Genomic DNA, 21,793 nt, shown 5'->3' on the forward strand with positions numbered 1-21,793 from the left:
GCAAATATATCTTCTACTCGTACTTTCCATATCAGTCTCTGTGCAGAGATAGCGCTCTTGCAAGAGTGATAGTGATAGCACTTTAGAAATAAAAAAAAGTCTATCCTTGGAACATAACATGGGGCTATTCCGAATTAGCAGGTTTTAGCACCCGCTGTGAGCAAAATACCGGATGTGCACAGCATAGAAGTAAACACAGCGAAAAGATGGTGTTGCTTCCAGTACTCATCTTATCTAATGAATAGTGGAAGGCTGGAAAGCCAATGTAGCCTGGTCGGAATTTGAACTTGTGACATGCAGCTCCCAGGGAATGTCAACATCAAGTACTAAACATGGTTTCATTTTGTCTCATTGCAACACTATGCAATGTGGAAGGATCAATGGGTCTTCTCTGCATCGGTCAAACTGCATAAAACAGACAGGCTTGATGTACCAGAAGTGCAGAGCGTGTGTGTGTGAGTGTGTGTTTTCTCTATACGGGCCCACCTGACAGACCATTTCTATCTTCTTGATGGATCAAACATCTCACAATTCCCTTTCGCCTCGGACACAAAAGGTGATGGGGACATGCTTGACAGACCACATCTCTGTGCTCTATAGCCCTGCCAAGCAGGCCAGGATTTGGATATACCTGTATGAATTGTAACAAGACTCAAAGGGCCACAAGTCAGAGGGCACAGACATGATATGATTACTATAGGGAATCCTCCATTGCTCCCCTGAAAGGCACTCACCCTGCTTCCATGGTTTGCCAAGCCAGGACGTGACCGTAACCCCTGGAGGCAGAGGCTCATCGATGCCTTCCCAGTAGACGCCACCTTCACTGGTCTCTGCCACATTGGTGAAGATGGTGTTCTTCTGCATGGTCCTCATGGCATTGGGATTAGTCTTCATGGAGGTACCTGGCGCTACGCCAAAAAAGCCATTCTCAGGGTTGATGGCTCGGAGGCGCCCTGCAGAGGGGGACAGAAGGGTTGTAAAGCGTAGGTTATGCGGAAATGAAGGGGGGGAGCATCAGGGAAGGAAATGCAGATGTGTTGAAAGCGTGTCCATCAAAAACAGAGTTAAGAGAGAGAGAAATGAGAGGAGGCTTCACACATGAAGCTAGCAGAAGAGAGCAGCGTGTAAGAAGGATTGTCACCTTCAGCATCAAACTTCATCCACGCAATGTCATCGCCAACACACTCCACTTTCCAGCCTGGCAGCGAGGGGCTCATCATGGCCAGGTTGGTTTTACCACAGGCACTGGGGAAAGCTGCTGCAATGTACTTCTTCCGTCCCTGAGGGTTGGTGATTCCTAAAATCTGGAAGAAGTGAGGGAGAAAGACATTCATGAAAATATGAAGCTCATCCATCTCTCTATGCCCAGCTCTACCAGTCATATTCTTCCAATCGTTCTTACTCTGCAGTTTTACTGTGCTCACTAGCATGTGATTAACCAATCATCGCTTAGCATTGGTCATCCAATGACCCTCTCCCATGCCTCCCTTCTCTGGCCCTTTTCCCCCTCTCACATTTTTGCTGTACTTACCAACATGTGCTCAGCCAGCCATCCCTCATCTTTGGCAATGCGGGATGCAATGCGCAGTGCAAAGCATTTTTTGCCGAGCAGAGAGTTGCCGCCGTAACCGCTGCCAAAGGATAAGATCTCCCTCCGATCTGGCACGTGGGCAATCAGGGTGCTCTCAGGATTACAAGGCCAGCGATTGGTAAGCGGTGCTTTGTAGGAGACATGGGGACACACAGACATGAATGTAAAAAGTACAGTGTGTCCAGGCTGCAAGAATGAAACGTATGCCCAAATGGCATGCTCTCAAAACCTCACACTAGCGCTTGTTCATGCTAAAGAATACTACCACCCCCCCCCCCCCCCCCCCTCGTGATGGTGCTCAGTGGTAGAACTCTTCAAACTTCTCCCTTTGATACCCCAATCTGGAGACACTCAAGCAAATGCCTCCTCCCAGCTATGGGATACAACTTATTCCACCCTCCAGCCATTCCCAACCAACCATTCAATACAACACTCCCACACCCTGTAATACTAAATAATTCACTCAAATACCATCCAAGTGACACAATACTCCACAGCCTCTACAGTCGTGTAGTACTTCACACAGACAGTTACTTGATAATCCATCCTTCTCCCCAAAACCACGCAACAAGCCACACTGCTTCTTTCCATTATCAGGAAAAAACCTAGCTCAACATATCAAGAAAAACTCTACGTCAGATAGCCGAGATATATACTACTACTACTTCTTAGTGAACCTCTGGCTCTCCAGACTGGGGCTCCATTTTGAGGACTATGAAGCATACAGGTACCTCGCAATGGCAGGGGTCGTCCCACGGAGTGTAGGCACTTCACAAACTCCTCATCCCCAAGAGTGTCCAGCACACGGGACCCCATCCGCGTCATTATTTTCATACTGGCAACGACGTATGGCGAGTCCGTGACCTGGACTCCGATCTTAGAGAGGGGAGAGCCAATAGGACCCATGCTGTACGGAATCACATACATGGTGCGACCTATGGGGAAGGCGTAATACAATGCAAGGAGCATTACCATACATGTGGATATCGTTATAATAAGGTAGATTGGAGACAGCGTTACAGTGAGGTGAGAAAAATAAAGATTATAAAGTAGAGTGTTCTTAAAAAGAGAAAGAAAACAAGGGAATCAGAGGTAAACGTGAGAGAAAATAATCTCACAGTGATAGACGGTCACAGATGTTCTTATTACAACGAATGTGTTCTAATTTCATAACTCGCTTGGAAAAAGCAAATTATATCATATGTAGTATGCAACATTTAATCATAGGGTACTAGATTCATCACATTTAATCCACAAGCATCCCTGGCACGTATCTTTTCAATTCCTCCCTCAATAACAAAGTAAGATGATCGGCTGTACGTGGTAAAAGGCTTTCGCCTTTTTTCAGCTCAAAGTGGATGGCACTAACTAATTCTTTGCTTAAAGACTTTCCTGCAAATATGGCAAAAGATGTTGTCAATTTTCAAGCTCGGCAGAGATGGCACTATGCTAATCTTATGCTTAAAAACTCTGCTAGAAAAACAGACATTTGAGGTGAGTAGGTTTAGAGTGTTGGTGGTGTTGTAGAGTGTTCCATATGAAAGAGCTGCACCCTACCTAAAACCTGGGGACAACCCAAGGTTTTTATGTGCATAATTTATGGGGTACTCTTAGCCTGTAAAATGTTTGGGCTTTAGTATTATACGTATATATGGATAGGATCAGAAAATGCATTTTATTTTACATATAAATACACAAAGTGGGTTAGAAAAGTATTAAAACAAGGGAGATATAGGTCGGTCGGAGAACAGGTGTCCAGTACACACGAAGAAGTAGCTACATTTTGCCAGCACTCCACAACAAACACCTGTAGCTGTCATTCTGCTTCGGCTTTTTATTTTGGAAAAAGGGTTGACTTCGTATGTTGTTCTCCATTAGTAAGTGTTCAAAACTATACAATAGCGGTGGCCATAAAGTTTGCATACTTTTCTTTGTTTAAACGGTATGAATTGAAGGAGTGAAATGGCATATGATACGCATTACTGAGTTACCACTGCAAGGCACTCTGGAATTCCATTGACATCATGATACTCCTTGGTGACTTGCAGGGCCTGGATTACATGCAGTTCTGGTACTTCAGTGGTGGGTGCATATATTATAAAGGTGGTGATGGTGCCTCTGTAGTTATGATTAGTTAAGGCTTTCCGGTGTAAAGCCATTCTTTTCTTTCTTAATGAATCTGACATCAGTCAACAAATCTGGGCTTAAATGTATCCCACTGTGGTTCTTTATGGCAAACTTGGTGCAGATCTGTCAATCGAGGGCCAAAAAAAAAACTGACATTTCTAATTTTAACTCCCCTCTGAGACACGGATAAACAGAATTACACCAAACTTGCCATACAAATAGAACTTTACTCAAGGGAGTAAGTGCCTTTGTTTAGTGTGGTCAGTAGTTTGAGAAATTAGAATTTAAAAAGTATTCCAGTCTAGGTATGAAGAGGTAAGATTTTAGAGATATCAATCATTAATTTAGGGACCCTCCACGCATTCACAAATCCATGGATGATGTACAAATCGGATTTTAAAAAAAAAGAAAAAAAAAAAAAAAGGAAGGAGTCCCGTCTTTGGAACAGAGTGCTTTTTCTTCCATTGTGCATTGCAGATCCAGAAATCTGCCATACTCGGTTGGGCTAGCCTCACTGAAAGGTTCTGTTGTGGCTGCTATAACCCAACAAGGTTCACCAAATATAAAGAAAAAAAAATGACATACGGGAACAGGGTGAAGCTACCCTAATCCACGTGAGGGCCCCCAAAGAACCCCAACAAAAAAAATGGATGTGTGTATATATATATATATATATATATATATATAGCGACATTCAGAAATACTGTGCTAGATTTGTGAATTTTAGAGCCTCCCTGGGTCCCACGGTTTGCAAATTCGGCACAGGATTTACAAAATCCTCAAATAAAAAATTAATGAGATGCAGCTGGAGTTAGCCAGTAGCCACACACGAGGTTTGGAAGCAGGCCCTGCGGTCAACAATGATGAACATGCTGAAAGTTGTAGTTGGAAGCCTGGAGTAGGTTGGCGAAGGAACTAGCAAACAACCAGACCATGATCCCAACCCATTCATGTGGCCAGTGCAGATTACGGGTTGGCCACACACACTGGCACCTACTGCGTATGGTCGAAGACCCCATGTGCAGCAGGAATTGGCTGCCCATAGCGGGTTCGGGGGATGGTTGGTTGAGGGTTTGGCAACATGCCAGGCCTTAGACCTATTTGCCAACCCTCACTGAGCAGGGTGTGTGCAGCACGGATTGGCTGTAAATAGAAGATTAGGTGCAAGGAGCAGTTTTATATGGTTTAGGATTTTAAAAAACTGAATTTCACTGAAAAACCAAAGGTTAAAAGTAAAGCCATGGTTATCAGTGCCTAAAGGTTGTAAGCAGTGCATGACAGGGCATGAGCTATGGTTAGTTCACCTAACCATAACTGGCGATTTTCAGGTTTTTTTTTAGGTTTTGGAATTATAACTGCACTTTAAATACGATTTTTTACAGTGAATTTCAGAGCTTTTTTTTAAACATATTTAAAGGTATTATTACCAAGGCTAACTATAACTAAATGTAACTGTTGGATTTTTTCCAATATTATATATATATATATATATATATATATATATATATATATATATATATATATATATATATATATATATATTATCCCCTAAAGAAATTGATGTTGGAAGGGAGTTAAAGTCGACTAATATTTCAAAAGTGACTGCCCCAATGAAGAAAAGATTTGTTTTGAAACTCATAACTCATACCTTCACCTTGCAAGCCAAACCCTCAGTGCTAAGTCAACAGCATGAGCGAAAAATGATTTTGCCCCCCCTTTATTAACTTCTGAATTTTTTTGACTGATCTACACAAAAGTTGTCACGCACTTAGATGTCTTCTAAATTATTGTCACTGCCAACTTTGGTGCAGAGTAGTCAAAAGGGGAAAGTTATTACGGAATCAAACATCCGATTTCCAATGGCGTGAGAAAGAAAGTCATTAAAACAAGGGATAAGAGAAAGAGCTTTAGAATAAGGGATGGAGAGGGCATTCTAATAGGGGAAGGATTGAAAGAGCACTTTTAGAATGAGGGAAGGGAAACTTGCAACCATAAATAGACATCGCTGTCAGAAAGCGGAGGGAAAAAAGTAGGTTCCTCTCACTCCCCACTTACCCTTCATGCACCCTGGGAACCGTGCACCAGCTGCCCGCTCAAAGTCCTCAGGAGACATCCAGTTGCCCAGCTGACCCTTGGCACCACCAACAGGAATTGGCACCGTGTCCCGTTGATTTTCGGTCACAATTACAGTCTTTGATTCCACTCGTGCCACATCCTTGGGATCCGTCCTGGTCAGCCAACTACAAGATGAGCAACAATGCCGGTATGATTAATATAAAAGAAACACCTCAAATAATGACTTTAACCCTAATAGAAATGAAGTAAAATGGACATGGTAAGTCGGCTACCAGAAGAGCAGTTTACTGTATGTGTTAAAAAGGTAGGTATATCAGTACTGTTCGTGTCCAGATATGCTCTGATTGGCCACCTTAAAGAGGACTCGTCAATCCTGATTGGCTGGCCACAACCTGAACGATAAGCTGTGGCAGCCATTACAGGACTATGGAACTTGGTTCCAAGAGAGGGACACTACCTCATGTAAACACAGCAGTAAGTGCATTTGATCTCACAAATACCAGACCCACCCCACTTGGTATGATTTTATTAGAGGCAGAAAAGGAGTTTGACTGAGTGGGGTGGAAATTTTTGTGGGCCACGATAGCAGCCTTTGGGATAAAGGGCCAATTTCTGAAGCAGATACGAGCACTATCAATAAGCCATGTGCTAAACTGGCCTACTTGGGTTTGCAGTCATCTATCTTTCCGGTATTGTCTGATACTCTCCAGGGATACCCTTCGTCACCCTTATTATTAGCTTTGTATGTAGAGTCTTTTATTTCCGTTTTGCAAAAGGATGTGCGAATAAGGGATTTCAAATAGGGAGCGAACTCCCTGAAGGTTGACGCTTATGTAGACGACTTCACGTTTTTTTCAATAAAACCGGGAGAAGCGCAGAAAATAATAACGGAAGCAGGGGGACTTTGGTTTGATTTTAGGTTATAAATTAAATGTCAATAAGACAAGTTCTTCTTAACCATAAACCTGAGAGGACAGAACCTGGAATTTGCCCAACCGTCACCTATTTAGGGGTTAGAATAACAACACAGATTGATCATATACTGTCATTAAACTATGATGTACTATTAAAAGAGACGAGTAGGTCTTTAAAAAAAATGGCACACGTTACCGATTGGGATTATTGGTAGAGTTAATATTAAAATGAAAATTCTGCCTAAATTTCTTTATCTTTTCCGTGCTATTTTATTACGCGTCCCAAACATATTCTTCAAACAATTGGATGGAATATTAGGTCGTTTTATATGGGGATATAAGAAGGCAAGGCGAGCAATTGATCGGTTAAAACTTCCTTTTAGTCAAGGCGGCCTAAAGTTCCTAGACTTTAAAACATATTTTTGGTAAGCCTGCTATATTCGTTTACGTAGTCTTATTAATTCAGCCTACACTATTTTTAGTCACAAGTTTATTTTGGGGGCAGAGAGTCATATGTTTTTATACAGACTTAATTATCCCAACTATTTCAAAAGGGTAAAATATAAGACCATACGAGATGATGTATATTTTTGGCACTCAATTCTGTTAAGTAAGAATATCTCCTGCTATGACAGGGAGCAACCTCTTTGGCAGAATCCAGGATTGCCGGAGATATTCCATGACTCTTCAGGCAGGAAATGGGCTAGCAGCAGAGTTAACAGTATGGGAGATTTATATGATTACAACGGCTTTGTCTCATTCGAGAGCTTACAGAAAAAACATAAGCTACCAGGGTCTATGCTACTTATTACCAGGTTCGACACTTTTTTTGTGAAAATTTTAAAACTGGAAAATACAAATGATTCAGAGATATGCGGTTTCCTCAATGCAGTGGAATCAAAATCTCTGATAAGTAGAGCATATAAATGGCTCAGCATGGGGAGAACCGATTGTGGTAGACTGGCGGAACGGTGAAATGGAATACTGGGGATTCCGGTAGTGGCCCTCAATACTATAGACAAAGCCGTACATGCGACTAATTTAACACTGCAACAACACTGTATGATCTGTCTTCTATATTATAACCCGGATAGAATTGTAAAATGGTCATCGGGTAATAATGCTAATAACGAACTGACAAAATGTGGCAGATATTAAGCATATATTTCTAACATGCCCAGAATTAACAATATTTTGGCAGAAAGTTGGGGATGCTCTACATCAAAAACTAGGGATAGGATTACCTTTGTTGATTTCTGGGGTTATGATGGGATATAGTTTTAGAAATTAAACTGTAACAGCTTGTTTTCTATCTTACTAGTAGCAGCAAGATTAGTTATAGCCAGGGTGAGGACATCGCCGAAACCCCCAACTGTGACGGACTGGTGGCTGTTAGTAAGACAGATTTATGATATGGCGTTTTCATTGGCTGGGTCGAGAGGGATCCGTTCGATGACCAAATGCACGGTAATATGGGGACGTATCTTTTGAATGAAATTGTAAATTGTCAAAGCTTTCCCTCCATTATTTTTATATTCTGTTTTTTGTTTTCTCTGAGTGATTATATCAGATGATTGCTTGTTTATATTATATGTATCTTATTGGTTCGTATTTGCTGCCTTTTTCTGGTTAATAAAAATATTTTTTTTTAAAGGGGGGTGACATGGTTCCTGCACTCTGAAAACAAATTAAAAACCATATAAGAGGCAGGCAAGCTAAGTTCAACTTGCCTGACACCAATAGGCATGTGGGGGAGGCAATCCCCAAAGAGGCCTCTTCCCCTTGATTGGCTAGCCACAACATGGACAAGATGTTGCTGCAGTCATTATGGATGATGTGGGCTTGTTCCCCTTTGAAATACCTTGTAGTAAATGCCAGGTTTTGAGGGTCATAAAAAGGAGCATATATAAAGGGTGATAACAGATTTTAGTTAAATATAAATCTGTTGAGTGTACCATACTCATTTTAAGATTGGTGTTGTGTTCTACAGGGATTTTTTCATGAAAAAAATGATGACCCTCTGCTGCGATTTGATGAACCATGTTTGAAAAAAAAAAAAGCACTTTCTCCAGGAGCTAAAACAAGAGCACATTTTCTATGTTCACACTATCTTCCTTAGCCATCTTAAAACAAAGTTAGATGTTCAGAGTTAAACATATACTTCAACAGCAGCTTATCATTTGGTTCTCCAGTGTTCTGCTGTATCTTTCCATGTGGTTCTATTGAACAACTAGAGCTGTAACATTTTTATGTACGACAAACAAAACCATGGCACACTTTAAGCCATCTTCAACGTATCCAAGCTGGAAAACCTTAAGCATTTTCTTTAAATATTAACAAAATTATTGGGTGTTCTTTTTGTCATAGAAATTATGGCTACAGTTCTAGAAAGCTAAAATGAGGACAGGAAAGATTTTCTAGGAATTCTCAAAGGTTTCTCATCCATTTAAGTAAATTATTCAGACGGGCAGACTAGAGCTTGCTATTTCAACACCAGCCTGTCAGTTAATTTGTTGTGGTCAACTGTAGCTTTACCACAAAGTTCAAATGGGCAACTCGAGTGCTAACATTCTGTATTTAGGATAAAAGTGTGGCACACCTGAGCGTCATCTTGATGGAATCAAAACTAGAGAATACATCAGTAAAAAAAAATTTAAAATAGTGTCTTTTTGTTATAGGCATTATGGTTAGTGCTCTTGAAAGCAGAAATTAGATCACAATTTCTGTGTGGTCTTATATATCTTCCTCATCCATTTTAGTAAAACATCCTGACATGCAGAGTGAAACATGCACTTCTAACACCAGCAGCAGTGTGTCAGTTAACTCCCAAGTATACAACTGCAGAGTCACTACAGTAATCTAATGAACAACTAGAGTGCTAGCAATTTGCGTTCAAGGCTAAAGTGAGGTACGCCTGAACACCATTCCATAGAAATATGAGCTGCTAGATTTAAAGCCTTTCATGAAAAGCATTCTGAAGTAAATCAGCTTTGAACGGTTAATGCAGGCATGGAACCTGAGGGTTAAAAATGTGAAAAGAGGCCTGGGTTATCATAATTTAATGCATGATGTATTTTTAAAGGGCTAAATGTAGGTAAAAAGAGAGATATCTGCATAAATAGAGCATCCACTTACCATGTGTCTACTCAGCCTACTGATCTTCCAGTTGCTTAACAGTTCCCTAATGTATATTAACCTTATGTGACTATGGTCTTATCAATGCTGTCATCAATGATATCATTTGACAATTCATCGGCGACGTAATATGTGAAGTCATAAGCAGGGCACAATTTATATTTAGCTCAGTAAACGGTAACTGGTGAATTTCAGAGGTTTTTAATTTTTTTGTCTTCTGTCTGGTCGTCTTCCAGGGACGGTTGAATACAATGTACTTTGCAAAGGACATTCTCACAGTGCCCTGAAGTAGAGACCCATTCCTTGGTACCTGGGAGAAGAGAAACTGGTCATAGTATCCAAGATATGAAGTGGGCCTTCTCATGCCCCAGTGCCCAGGGATGAAGAGTACGAAGTCCCACAGTAACCTGAAGGATGGTGACCTTCTTATAGGGACCATGGAGAGATGAGCGATCTTCTTAGTGCCAAAAAGAAAAAAATAAGATCTCAAAAGTGCCACCGAGACCAGGAGTGGCACATACAATGCCAAGGAAGATAAGGGATGCCTTTTAAAGTGCCTGTAATTCTTACTCACAGTAACTGGGAGAAGTCTTCCTCACAGTACTCAGCAGAAGGACATATTCACACAGGGGAGAGAAACAGCAGGGGGATTGGTGCACAGGAGTAGATGCCATGTTTTTTCTAGCCCGATTACATTTTTACTAGTGCACTTTACAAAATGGATGTTTTGTGTATAGTGGGCAACCTGAGATATAGCGTTCTTTGTGGGCATTGTATTCCATAGCTGGCAGATTTCTGTGGTTTTGTACGTTTGAGCCAGAACCACAAGTCAATTTTTACACAGGGGCTTTAGTCAACCCTTTTCACCCACTGGTCTGTTCAATTAGTATTCACATTTTGGGCCTATCCACCACAAAATGGAGCATAGGGTAGTTATCAGCTCACTTCTGTTATTGGCTTTCTTCACTGCAAACGATTACATTTTTACTTATGATCATCCACCCAAAAAGCATTCCACTTCAATGCAAGGGATGGTGACATATTGTTTGTATTTCTACTTTTATTTCTTTTTTCCATATTCATTTCTGTGATACGTCATTTTAATGTATTAGTTTTTCACCAACATATGAACACCACTTTTAGAGGACAGCAATTTTTAGGTCAGCCTGCCAGAACATACAGCGGTCTGGCTGCTAAAGACATATTGTGGGCTTCCCAAGAACATAGAGAGGCTTGCAAACCGTTCACTATTTAAAATAGGTTGGCTTTACTGTCACTCTTATTTGTCTACTTCGTATTCGATGGCTTGCTTTGTCCATTTTGTGTCTGTCCAACCACTGGAGCATTGCCAATTTACTTGTGTTTTTTCACTCTTCCCTTTTAGGGAACAGTTTTTTCTTTGGTCTAGAGCACTCAATGAGAATGGAAGCATTTTAAAGCAGTTCTCCTGATCCTAGGCGTATCTGCAACTGTTAGGGTTGAAAAAACAAAAAGAGATGCCCCTGTCCTCTATTGCATCGTGCAAGCTTTTTCAAGGACGCCTTGTATCGAGTGGCTCCCATCGTTCTTGCTTAGTCAGTGACCCTCACTTGCTCCAGCGAGTCATCTACTGATCCACCCAACTAGGTGGTCTCCTGTATGTGGTCTATTGACCAATTAGGCCTATACCTTTGGCTTAAACGTTGAAATCATGAGTACTGTGTGCTTTCTCAATACTGTTCCAATACACAATGACTTATCTGCAATGTCTGCCATGTCTAAGGATGATTTTGTGAATGTATTTTGATGAGTCTTTCCCTCGAGTGCCACATTTTAATCTATTTTATAGTTCTCTGGTGGATACAGCATGAGCTCTTCACTCTCCATTGTTGATGGAAGCATCTGGTGAGCTGATTAGTGGAGCTCACTGTTCTCTGTTGAGTTGTGCTGCCCTCTGCCTTTCCCCCGCTACATACAGCCTTCTGCTGTATTCCTCTGGTGGTGGACCTGTGGAGTGGAGCACATTGACTTTCTTATGGGCCGTTGTCTCTATTAAGAAATCCACAGATTTATCGGTTCTAATGTATCCACAGGTCTTGAGGTAAGGCCATATATTCCTTCCCCTCTCAAAATTACAGTCTTTAATGAGGCTGGTTCTCGGAAAGCTTCCTTACCCTCACGAATAATGCTTGAAAGGAATTGCTTTCAGCTCCTTTTTGGGTGCAAAGATTCTTGTAGGAAACATAACTGTCCGCTCTTCCAATAGCTGTACTCCTGAAGGGCCAGTTTTCTCTTTCTTAGAGTAGGGTACAGGAAAATATCAACTGTGGGGGATGGCTGGGTGCTGGAGGTATGGGTGCAAGGAATGCTGAAACAACCACAGTATAACCAAGTTGGAATTCAGTAATATGGAGATTGGTGTTCATCTTTCTTTTTCCGACTGCAATTTTGTAGGATTTTGTAAAGTGATCTATGAACTATGTGACAGGCTTACCTGGAATACAGTGGATGAGAAAGGAAAGGCGGGGTGCCTATTTTTATCTAACACACAACACAAATTAAATACCTGTCAATGAACTGTACAATGTTTCAGAATATATCACCAATTATACGAGCACAAAAGAATCACTTTTTTGTAATTCTGAAGTGTGATGGAAACAATGGGTTTTCATATTGTATCGTATTGTAAATGCAATTATATAGCACTTAATACGCCTAACGAGGCGTCAAAGCTTTTTTTTTTCCAGCAAGTAGCATGCTACTCCAGAACCCATAAAGGATTAGTGTTCAATTAGTATAGTGAAATATGAAAGTAATTTGAGCGGTGGATAGGTTAGTCAGTTATTTGAATTCAGAAGGATAGCGGAGGAAAAGAAGAGAGAAAAAGGTTTGCATTTATATAGCGCTGGTTACCCCTGATGGGGTGTTGAAGCGCTTTTTTGCCGAGTAGCACACTACTCCAGAACCCATAAAGGATTAGTGTTGAATTAGTATAGCGAAATATCAAAGTAATTTGAGTGGTGGATATCTTATTCAGTTATTTGGATAGAGAAGGGTAGCGGAGGGCTAGACGAGGGAAAAAAGGGTTGCATTTATATAGTGCTTGCTACCTTTGATGAGGTGTTGAAGTGCTTTTTTGGCGAGTAGCACGCTACTCTGGAACCCATAAAGGATCAGTGGTGAATTAGTATAGTGAAATTTGAGAAGTGGACATGGCAGTCTGTTATTTTGATTGAAAAGTATAGTGCAGGGATAGAAGACGGAAGGATTTAGACTTTTCTGTTTTTTGGAGGACATAGCAGTAGGAGGAGGCTTGGGATGAGAAAAAAGGGGCGTGGAGAGCGAAGAGTTTAGAAAGGCTTGTTTTGGGGGATTGGTATAGTAAAAGAGGTGTTGGATGATGCAAGAAGGGGTAGAGTAGGGGAGAGTCTAGACAGCGTTATTTTGGGGATCATAGTAGTGGTATGGGGTTTGAGATGTATGAGAGAGTGGATATAAAGGATATATTGATAGCGATATAGGGTGAGGAAAGGGTAGTGCATTGGAAAGCGTAGTAGAAATAGGTTTGAGATGAGTCAGAGAGTTGAGGTAGAAGATATATTGAGAGAGGCATAGGGTGAGAAATAGGGCAGTGCATTGGATATGCTGAATTAGAAGAAAGTAATACATAATATATATATATATATATATATATATATATATATATATATCCATAAGTACATGGAAGCATATAGATGCATAAAGGAAGTAAGTATATGTAGATTAAAGATATTGATGGAGGTATAGGGGGAGAAATAGGGTAGTGCATTGAATATGCTTTTTTAGGAGAAAGTTATAAATAGAAATGTTGTACTTAAAAATGTATTATTTTTATTTCATTAAATAATTATTCTACGTGTTTATACAAAACAATACACATATATAGGTACATATCCATAGTACAAATAAATGCATATATACAGAGGGATATGCTGTATATTTTGGTTTGCGTTTGGTGCTTATGTGGCGAAGAGCCAATTCATGATCAAAACAAATCAAGACATGTTACTCAGTGATGCACAAATGATAAATACTCACTCAAAACCACACGTTATCTTTCATGTGCGCTCTGTGTAATTTTTTTTTAGTATATCTGTGCAACGTTAGCGGTCATTTTAATGGAAAATATGCTGCCTGTAAATGGCATTGTCCTATCTCCCATGCTTTGATAATGTATGTGTGACAGTGTGCTCCAAAATGCCCCAAAGGCTGCAAACCACATCCTTACCTGCTGCTGAATGGGAGTGGCTCATTTGCTACACTTGTTCTTTCTGTGACGCTTTACAATACCTTCAGTGATACATTGATGGCAGCACCCCCAGTCTGAAAATTGTTGCAGCAGCACTGGGGGCGGCCTTCATGGGTAGGAATCTACTTCCCCCTGTGGTGAATCCGCTACTACATCCTGCCATTGTTTTTTCATCCTAGGTGTGTCCTCATCTAAGGGGACATTTTTCTTCCTCACCAATTGCATGCTCACCCTCCTGGGGCTCCCATAGAGGTTTTGGGATTGCTGGTAGGAGTTATTCCACTGTCGCTCTGCCTGGCGTGGGGGGTTTTGAATGCACTTAATCTGTTATCAGTCTCGTCCTCCAGTAGCAGCGCTGCCATTTTGACTTCATGGCATTCATTTTTCTTCTCCAATTCGCCTCGATGTTGATAATTGATCCACTCTTCTTCTGGCATATATTTCTCCCTTGGAGAGTCCTCTTGTCTTTTCTTTCAGTCTCTTGAAGCCAAGAGCCAAGGTTTATGTGCACTGGGGTCTCGTTTTTGGCCCAGTCGGCTCCTTAGTCTTTAAGGTTGTTCGACTTCCAAATACTTCAGCATCCAAGGCTGTTTCCTTTCTTCAAGTACAACTCTTGTGGCTCTCATTACCTTTCACTTTAAGGAATTGTAGGTGCACATTTTGTTTCTGATGTCGAAATTATTTTTTCTGAGATTTCCTTATATTACTGATGCAGACTCTAGTTATCAGACACTTTCTGGTCCGCAGGGCTCCTTCTGCTTCTCCTTCTTCTAAGACACGTGAATCCTCTTAAACTAATAGTCCTACATCTTTTAAAGATGGTTTCTCCTGAACCTTCAAGGTTTTCGAATTACATTTCTCACCAGCCTTTATGCTTCTAATCTTTTGGAAGATGTGCCAGTTTATGTTGTCACTTCAGGCAAAAACTAAAAGGGAGTATTTTCCATTATTCGTCTGTCAAAGGCTTTGAAGAACCTCTTTCCTTTGCTGTTCAGCACAATTGTTTTCAGCATCTGTGTACTTTTTCTCAACGTTTCTGTGCTTTGAGACAATACTTAATTTGAATAACCTGCTTACACCTAGCCATTGTGATTTCCCCTGATTCTTGGTGGCTGTCTACCTAGAGTTCTCAGCGCTGTGTTCGAACCCAACAGTGTTAAAAATTCTAAAAGAATGCGACTAGGTCACCTGGTCAACACCCAAAAACAAATTAAATAAATAAATAAATAAATAAAGAATGTTTCTGGACGGGAGGATTAGATGGTGAAATGATGCACTGCATGTGACTCTAGAATAAGTTCCACGGCAAAATAAAAATGATCTTCAAGTACCCTGGAGGAGAAACATTGTCCAGGATGAAAAAAGTACATTCTCACAGTTCATGTGCAGTTTCAGTGTCTCCATCCCTGTGTCAACCAAGTAGCTAACCTTCAAGCACTTCCCTTGTAGTACCTCCTTGCAATTGTTAAAGTGCCTTTGAAGTAATCCTTGGACTACCAAATGCAATCCAATCCCATAAATACATAAAATAAATAACAACTTCTCAGTGTGCACTATATAAGTGTCAGGTAACAAAATGCCTACCCACGCCCTGCCCCTCGCTGCCCGCTCTTACCAGTTCTCATATTTGCTCAGTCTCTTGACCATGCCATCCTTCTGCAGCAGGGCGAGCACACTGCGCTCCTCTTCTGGCGTGCCATCGCATATGTGGATGCTGTCTGGTTGGCATAGGTTGGCACTGCTCACTACGAACTCCCTCACCCTGCCAGATAGCAGGTCCAGATCCCCATTCAGGACCCGCAGAGCATGCACGGAGCGACCCGGGCTCTTCTGCGCAGCTGCCCATTGTTTCAGCGAATGGGAACAGATCCTGCAGGGGGGAGAACACAAGATTATAAGAAAAGAGAACACGCGTCAGACAGTGCAAAGACTAGGTCGGTATTTTCTTTTTAGAAGGACAAAACATTCTATTCTGCCTTTTCACTATTTGAGTTCAACCCAGGGCAGCCCACTCTAAAGTTTTGTCAAAAAGCAATAACAACCACTTCCCCTTATTTCTGTACGTATAGACAAAGCTTACAACAGTAAAATACGAATAACCCTGCACATGTCGTCTCCAGCACACCCCTACTGTTGAGCTTGGCGGAGATCCCAACCACCCATTGGCTTGTTGTATGCAACAATAACCCATTAAATAAGTTAAGTGGTTTCATAGACAGCAAACCCTACAGAGCAAAGTTTCACACATCTGTGCGGAGACAAGTGCATAAACAGATAGTGCTAGAAGCAGGAGAGGCCATATTGCAAAGAGTGAAAAAAGAACCCCAACTGGTACAGAACAAGTTGAGCTTATGTGCATTGTTCCTAAAATTGGAACGCTTAAAAAAAGGCAGGAGCTGGCCCGTTGGTGGGATGGTGTGACCCTTCAACAATACATAGACAACAAGAAAATCTCTTGGTTAGGATCTCCGCCAGGCTCAAAAGTAGGGTTGTGCTAGAGACATACTTCAAGTTGAAGCATATGGTGTCGCGGACTGGGCAATGTTAATTTTAAATGTTACATGTTCTTTTTGTTTGTTTTTTAACCTGTACATATCAATGTGTTTTTACGTTCTATGGGTTATGTCAATAACTGCAACATGTAAGTGTGTGTACCTGTCTGGTGTGTAACCTCTCCAAGGAGATAATTGTGGCTGCTTGTTTGAGTCCTGTGCCGTTCTTAAAAGTATCTAAGTTTGAATACCTTTGCGTCCTTATTTTGATTTTGGTCTTCTTGTGTGACGTTTTTAGCCCTGATTAAGTATTCCTAGCGGGAACGAAACACATTCGCTGAGCGTTGCTTGCTATTTGAACTTTAAAAAATACAATTCGAAATAAAGATTTTTTTTTTTTATACTACGCTAAGTTTATTTTATTACCTGGCACACCCCCACTTGTAGTATTAGGATGTTAGAACTCCACAGTAATAAGTTATTTCAGTTGAGCAGGTCTCTCATTTATTTATTACAGGCCTCTAGAAACGTCACAACTCGAAAGCAATAATGAAATTAGAGACTGGCTTTTATAAAGTTATTGATTGCAGGCTTCAATGTATTAAAAAAGTAATAAAAGGTCTGCTGTGCTCGCTTATGATGTATGTATAAAGGTGATGTGCACGTGCCAAAGAGGTTAAGGATAAGGTCCCTCAAGTGTTTGTACAAATATTAGAGAAAGTACGAGGCACAGGAGCACGCAGGCACATGTGCAGTCAAGGGGTTAATCAAGTTTAAAATCAGACTCTAATATACATACATATGACTTTTATTGATGTAAAGAATATTCTCCACGGCGCCATTAAATACAAATAACTAACTAACTAGACGCATGTTTTCAAAATGACTGTAAAAGACAAACTGAAAAATAATTTAAACACTTCCCAAACACATGGTCTTGCCCATTAGTTCTGCCTTTATAGATGTGCTTGCTCTTACTCCAAACAAATACAGGGAAATATCGGACCGTGCTCCAGTCATCACTAGCAAGAAAATACTTCATAATGGACAATAATATTCTACACAGGGACCAGAGAGGCTTCCTACCCAAGCAGTGAACAATAGACAAAAACTTTAACTTACAAACTCTGATCAACGAATATGTAAACAACAAGAACAGTGCAAAACTATTTGCTTGCTTGCTTTTATGTACTTTTGAAAAGCGGTTTACCTAACCTGGCAACCAAGACTAAACAGGAGACTGGAACAGGGGAAAAAAAAGCATACGACATACCAAATCTCTGGTATGCCCTAAACAACTATTAACGTAAGTTAAACAACAAGAAAAACACACATTGCCAATAGGTCTGACATTGGCTTGCATCCTTTTGGCTTCTCGAATGCTGGATTTGTAATGTTTTTTGTAACAAGCGTTGGCAAGGCCAATAGGTCTCACCTATGTTGTGAAAGCGAATGGCTTTGCTAATATCTTTTAGCCATGTTCTTTTAGCATGATTGTGCAGCATGGCTAAAAGTAAAGTGAGAAAAATAAAACGCTAAGAAGCAGCCAGCACTTTTTTCTAACCTTACTTTTTGCCATGCTGCTGTACAGCATGGCTAAAAGACACTGGCAAAGCCAATAACTTTTGCATAGGCAAGACCTAATGGCCTTACCAATGCTTGTTATTGTCTCCATTCACCCCAATGAAGGTTATTGAGGTTTTTGCTGCCTTTAACAAATGGGACTGCTTTGCCACGCTTATCTCTCAGTATGTCCTTTGTAATCACATCTGATCTTTCCTTGTTGTTTGTTTTAGTAGAAGAGTAAGTGGATCGTTTTTCTGCACTGTCACACTCTTTATGAAACAAGTTTCTCCTAGTTCCTAGAAAGTCTTAAGAATTTCTTCTCATCATAGTCTGAGATTTGTTTAGCCTCAAATGGGGCGTGTACTCTGTGGCTGTGCCCATTCCCTAATTATGTTGAGGACACACGAGTACAGTCATTTTTGTGGTGTTGCTTACTTGACAATTTTTCTGTCATCTTTGAAGGACCTCTACAAATCATATTGAAATGCCCTTTGATAAAAGATACTTAAAGATCACTGCATCTTCATTTCAAATGCCACAACATAAACCACTTCCCTTTCTGATCTGCCACCGAAGGATAGTGGCATTACGAGTGGTGTCCATGAGAAGAGAGAATATGGCCCTGGTGTACTAAATGTCAGAAAGCACAACTCACTGTGAAAATCTATAGTGCTGCGTTTTGAAAATAGTAAACAAATTGTACAGCGCCTTATTTACAAACAGTGACGCACGATGATGTCGTTGTCCATGCTTGCACAATCAATGCCATGTTAGTGTGACGCTAAACGTCATGGCAGGGATCAAATGCAATACAGTGGGGTATTGCATGACATTTGTACTTGAGGTACCCCAGCCTCTACAAATGTCTACGCGATGAGAAATGTCCAAGGATAAGCCTCATAAAATGCTTGCATAAAATTTGCATAAAATTGCATAAAATGTTGCATTTTGGAGTATCCTGCCTGCCCATTGTTTGGCCCCTGGTGTCATGTGTGGCTAGGATTTAATGCAAAGGCAAGTTCGGGATACTTTAGAAGAGTTGGCTCTGTGTGAAATCATATGGCTGTTCACACCATTACCAACTTATTATACCACCTTTGAATTCAAAATTATGAGGTTGGTGCAACGCAACTCAAAGCCATTGTCTGCTGGACCCCGGTCTACGTTTTAACAACTATTATTTTAGAGAGAGAGGAAGAGAGAGTGTGTGTGTGTGAGAAGAATACAAGTGACAGCACTTTTGTGTGTCTGTGTGTGTGCGCAAGTAGCCACACATGAGTGTTTATATGTGTGGACTATTTCATGTCAAATAGGATGAAACTGCCAAATTGATCCAGACAAACCTATTGGCGAGATGATCGCCTGGTCCCTCAAACTTTACTTTAAAAAATGTTTTGAAGTACATTATAGTATATGAAACACAAGGTAATGCAGAAACATTTCCTTTAGTCTAATGTGTGGTTGTTGGCAATCAAGGTGAACTTGGAGTATAGAATACTAAAGAATACACGCTTTATTATAGCTAAATTGGAGTCCTCTTAGAGGCAGTCATTTTCATGGTGTATATCAGACTCATTTCATTTGTTGTTTAATGTAATCAGGATTGCACTGTTTCTGTGTAACAGAACGTATCAAAGAATGCCAATAATAACGAACAGCTGGTCAGGGATCATATCAACTCACGCTTTGTGTGAACATGGTTGTGTTGCTTTTGTATGCAGCAGTGACTGTGTAATAGTTTTAATTCTTTCTTTTTTAAACTCTGGAAGCTTGTTCGTCACTCCAGCACGGGTCGGCATGCAGTGCTCCTTATAGCTGTGCACTGCTGTCATTACTTCTAGGATACCAATTACCAGTGCTTACAGGCGCAAACAGCGACCGGACGTGTTACTGTGCGCAGTACTGTCTTCTCCCTGGTTTAGAAAGCATCCTTTTGGTGCATTGTGTCTGTACAGAGCCCATCCCACCACATAGTGTCCCCATCCGTGTGTGGGAAGGTGTTCCATAAGAGCTCTCTTGCTGTGATTTATAATGGCCACAAACCAACAGCCAACCCAGAATGCGCACAACAAGGCAGTGTGCTCTTTCACAAAACAGCCGACCAACTAAAAGTTTCTCCATCAGAGTGCGAGCAGTGGAAGGACATTACTCAGTACTTGGTCCACACTCCACCAAAGGGACGAACACACAAAGAGGAAGTGCAGTCTCCACACGCTAACCAACAAGAAGATACAGACAAGAACAAAATAACCCCTACTCCTTTTTTAACATCTTCTTTGTCATTGTATAAAATCAAAAAGTGCACCCAAGTAAACCGTAGGCCGCAGCATGACCCAATCTGCAGCAGAATGGGGTCGACCCGATGATGAAGCATGCCACCAGGGGATACACCTGGTGGGTGAGGGTTTTACAAGAAAAACGTTTTTTTTCCAGTGGAGAGATATTTCGCATAAAGCAAACATGCTTGTTTCCGGTTCAGGGAAGACCTGGCTTTGCAGCTCGGGCTGGACTGTTCCCATGAGGCACCGGGGCAAGACTGATTTGCATATAGCTGGGTCTGAAGTGAGGTGGCGAAGTGAGCTAAAGAATGATGGTAGATTCAACCCAGATCTGTGACTGGGGGTGAAAGTCTGAAAAGTTTCAGCGCTCCGTCCATCATCTCCTTGGGTTTGCTTTATTCGCCCTAAATTAGCAGGGTATGCCCAGACGTGGGTCACTTGCTCACTTTGCCAAGGGATTCAAGTAGCCTGGCTGATGAAGGGTGTTACCCAGAAACCGGTCCCAGAAAACAAAACAAACAAACAAAACAAAACAAAAAAACTGTCCCAGAATGCCTGTTTTCGGTTCAGGGAAAACCTGGCTTGGCAGTTCGGGCTGGACTGTTCCCATGAGGCAAGGGTCACGACATATAGTTGGGTCTGAAGTGAGCTAAAGAATGATGATAGATTCAACCCAAATCTGTGACTGGGGGCGAGTGTCTGAAAAGTTTCAACTCTCTGTCCATCATCTCCTTGTGTTTGCTGAGATATTTTCTCATGACATAGCTGGATTTCGATTTTTTGAATGATACTAAACAGGACATGAAAGAAAATTGTGCGATCCATTTGTAACAGATTTTAGGCCTTTGTTTATCTTAATTACTAGCAGCCCGCCCCAGCGTTGCCTGGGGCAGAAAGGGGCTGGGGGCAGTACACCAGCTCCCGCCCGACCCCCTCCTGTCCCGACCCCCTCCCGTCCCGCCCCCACTCCTCCCGCCTGTCCCTCTGTGCACACCCGCTCCCCTCCCGTCCCGACCCCCTCCCGTCCCGACTCCCTCCCGCCCCCACTCCTCCCGCCTGTCCCTCTGTGCACACCCGCTCCCCTCCCGCCCCGACTCCCTCCCGCCCTGACTCCCTCCCGCCCTGATTTCAAGCTTTACTTTACCTGAGCTGCCGCTCCGCTCCTCTTCGCTATGACGCGCCCGCGCTCCTCACCTCACGGCAGCTCCACGTCAGCCGCTCCTCCTCATCGTCATCACGCACGTCATGGTCATCACGCATGTCGCGGCCAGGGCTAGGTACCGGCGGGCGCTACTTTCAGGGGACTACTTTGTTTTAGAACTTAATTTTTTTAATTTACTTTTTTT

General features: G+C 41.6%; 1 protein-coding gene across 1 annotated transcript in view; it reads right to left on the reverse strand.

The window, feature by feature from the left end:
* PCK2 (phosphoenolpyruvate carboxykinase 2, mitochondrial) overlaps positions 1 to 21,793 on the reverse strand; it is a 54,968-nt gene that overhangs the window by 19,852 nt on the left and 13,323 nt on the right. Inside the window, exons 2-7 of the mRNA XM_086923755.1 lie at positions 15,726 to 15,980; positions 5,774 to 5,958; positions 2,323 to 2,526; positions 1,532 to 1,719; positions 1,142 to 1,304; positions 735 to 953 (exon numbers count right to left, since the gene is read on the reverse strand). Coding sequence (XP_086779881.1) covers positions 735 to 953; positions 1,142 to 1,304; positions 1,532 to 1,719; positions 2,323 to 2,526; positions 5,774 to 5,958; positions 15,726 to 15,980 — 1,214 coding nt within the window. The remainder of the gene's footprint in view (positions 1 to 734; positions 954 to 1,141; positions 1,305 to 1,531; positions 1,720 to 2,322; positions 2,527 to 5,773; positions 5,959 to 15,725; positions 15,981 to 21,793) is intronic.

Source organism: Lissotriton vulgaris, chromosome 5 (genome assembly GCF_964263255.1).
Source record: "Lissotriton vulgaris chromosome 5, aLisVul1.2, whole genome shotgun sequence".
Lineage (NCBI taxonomy): Eukaryota > Metazoa > Chordata > Amphibia > Caudata > Salamandridae > Lissotriton > Lissotriton vulgaris.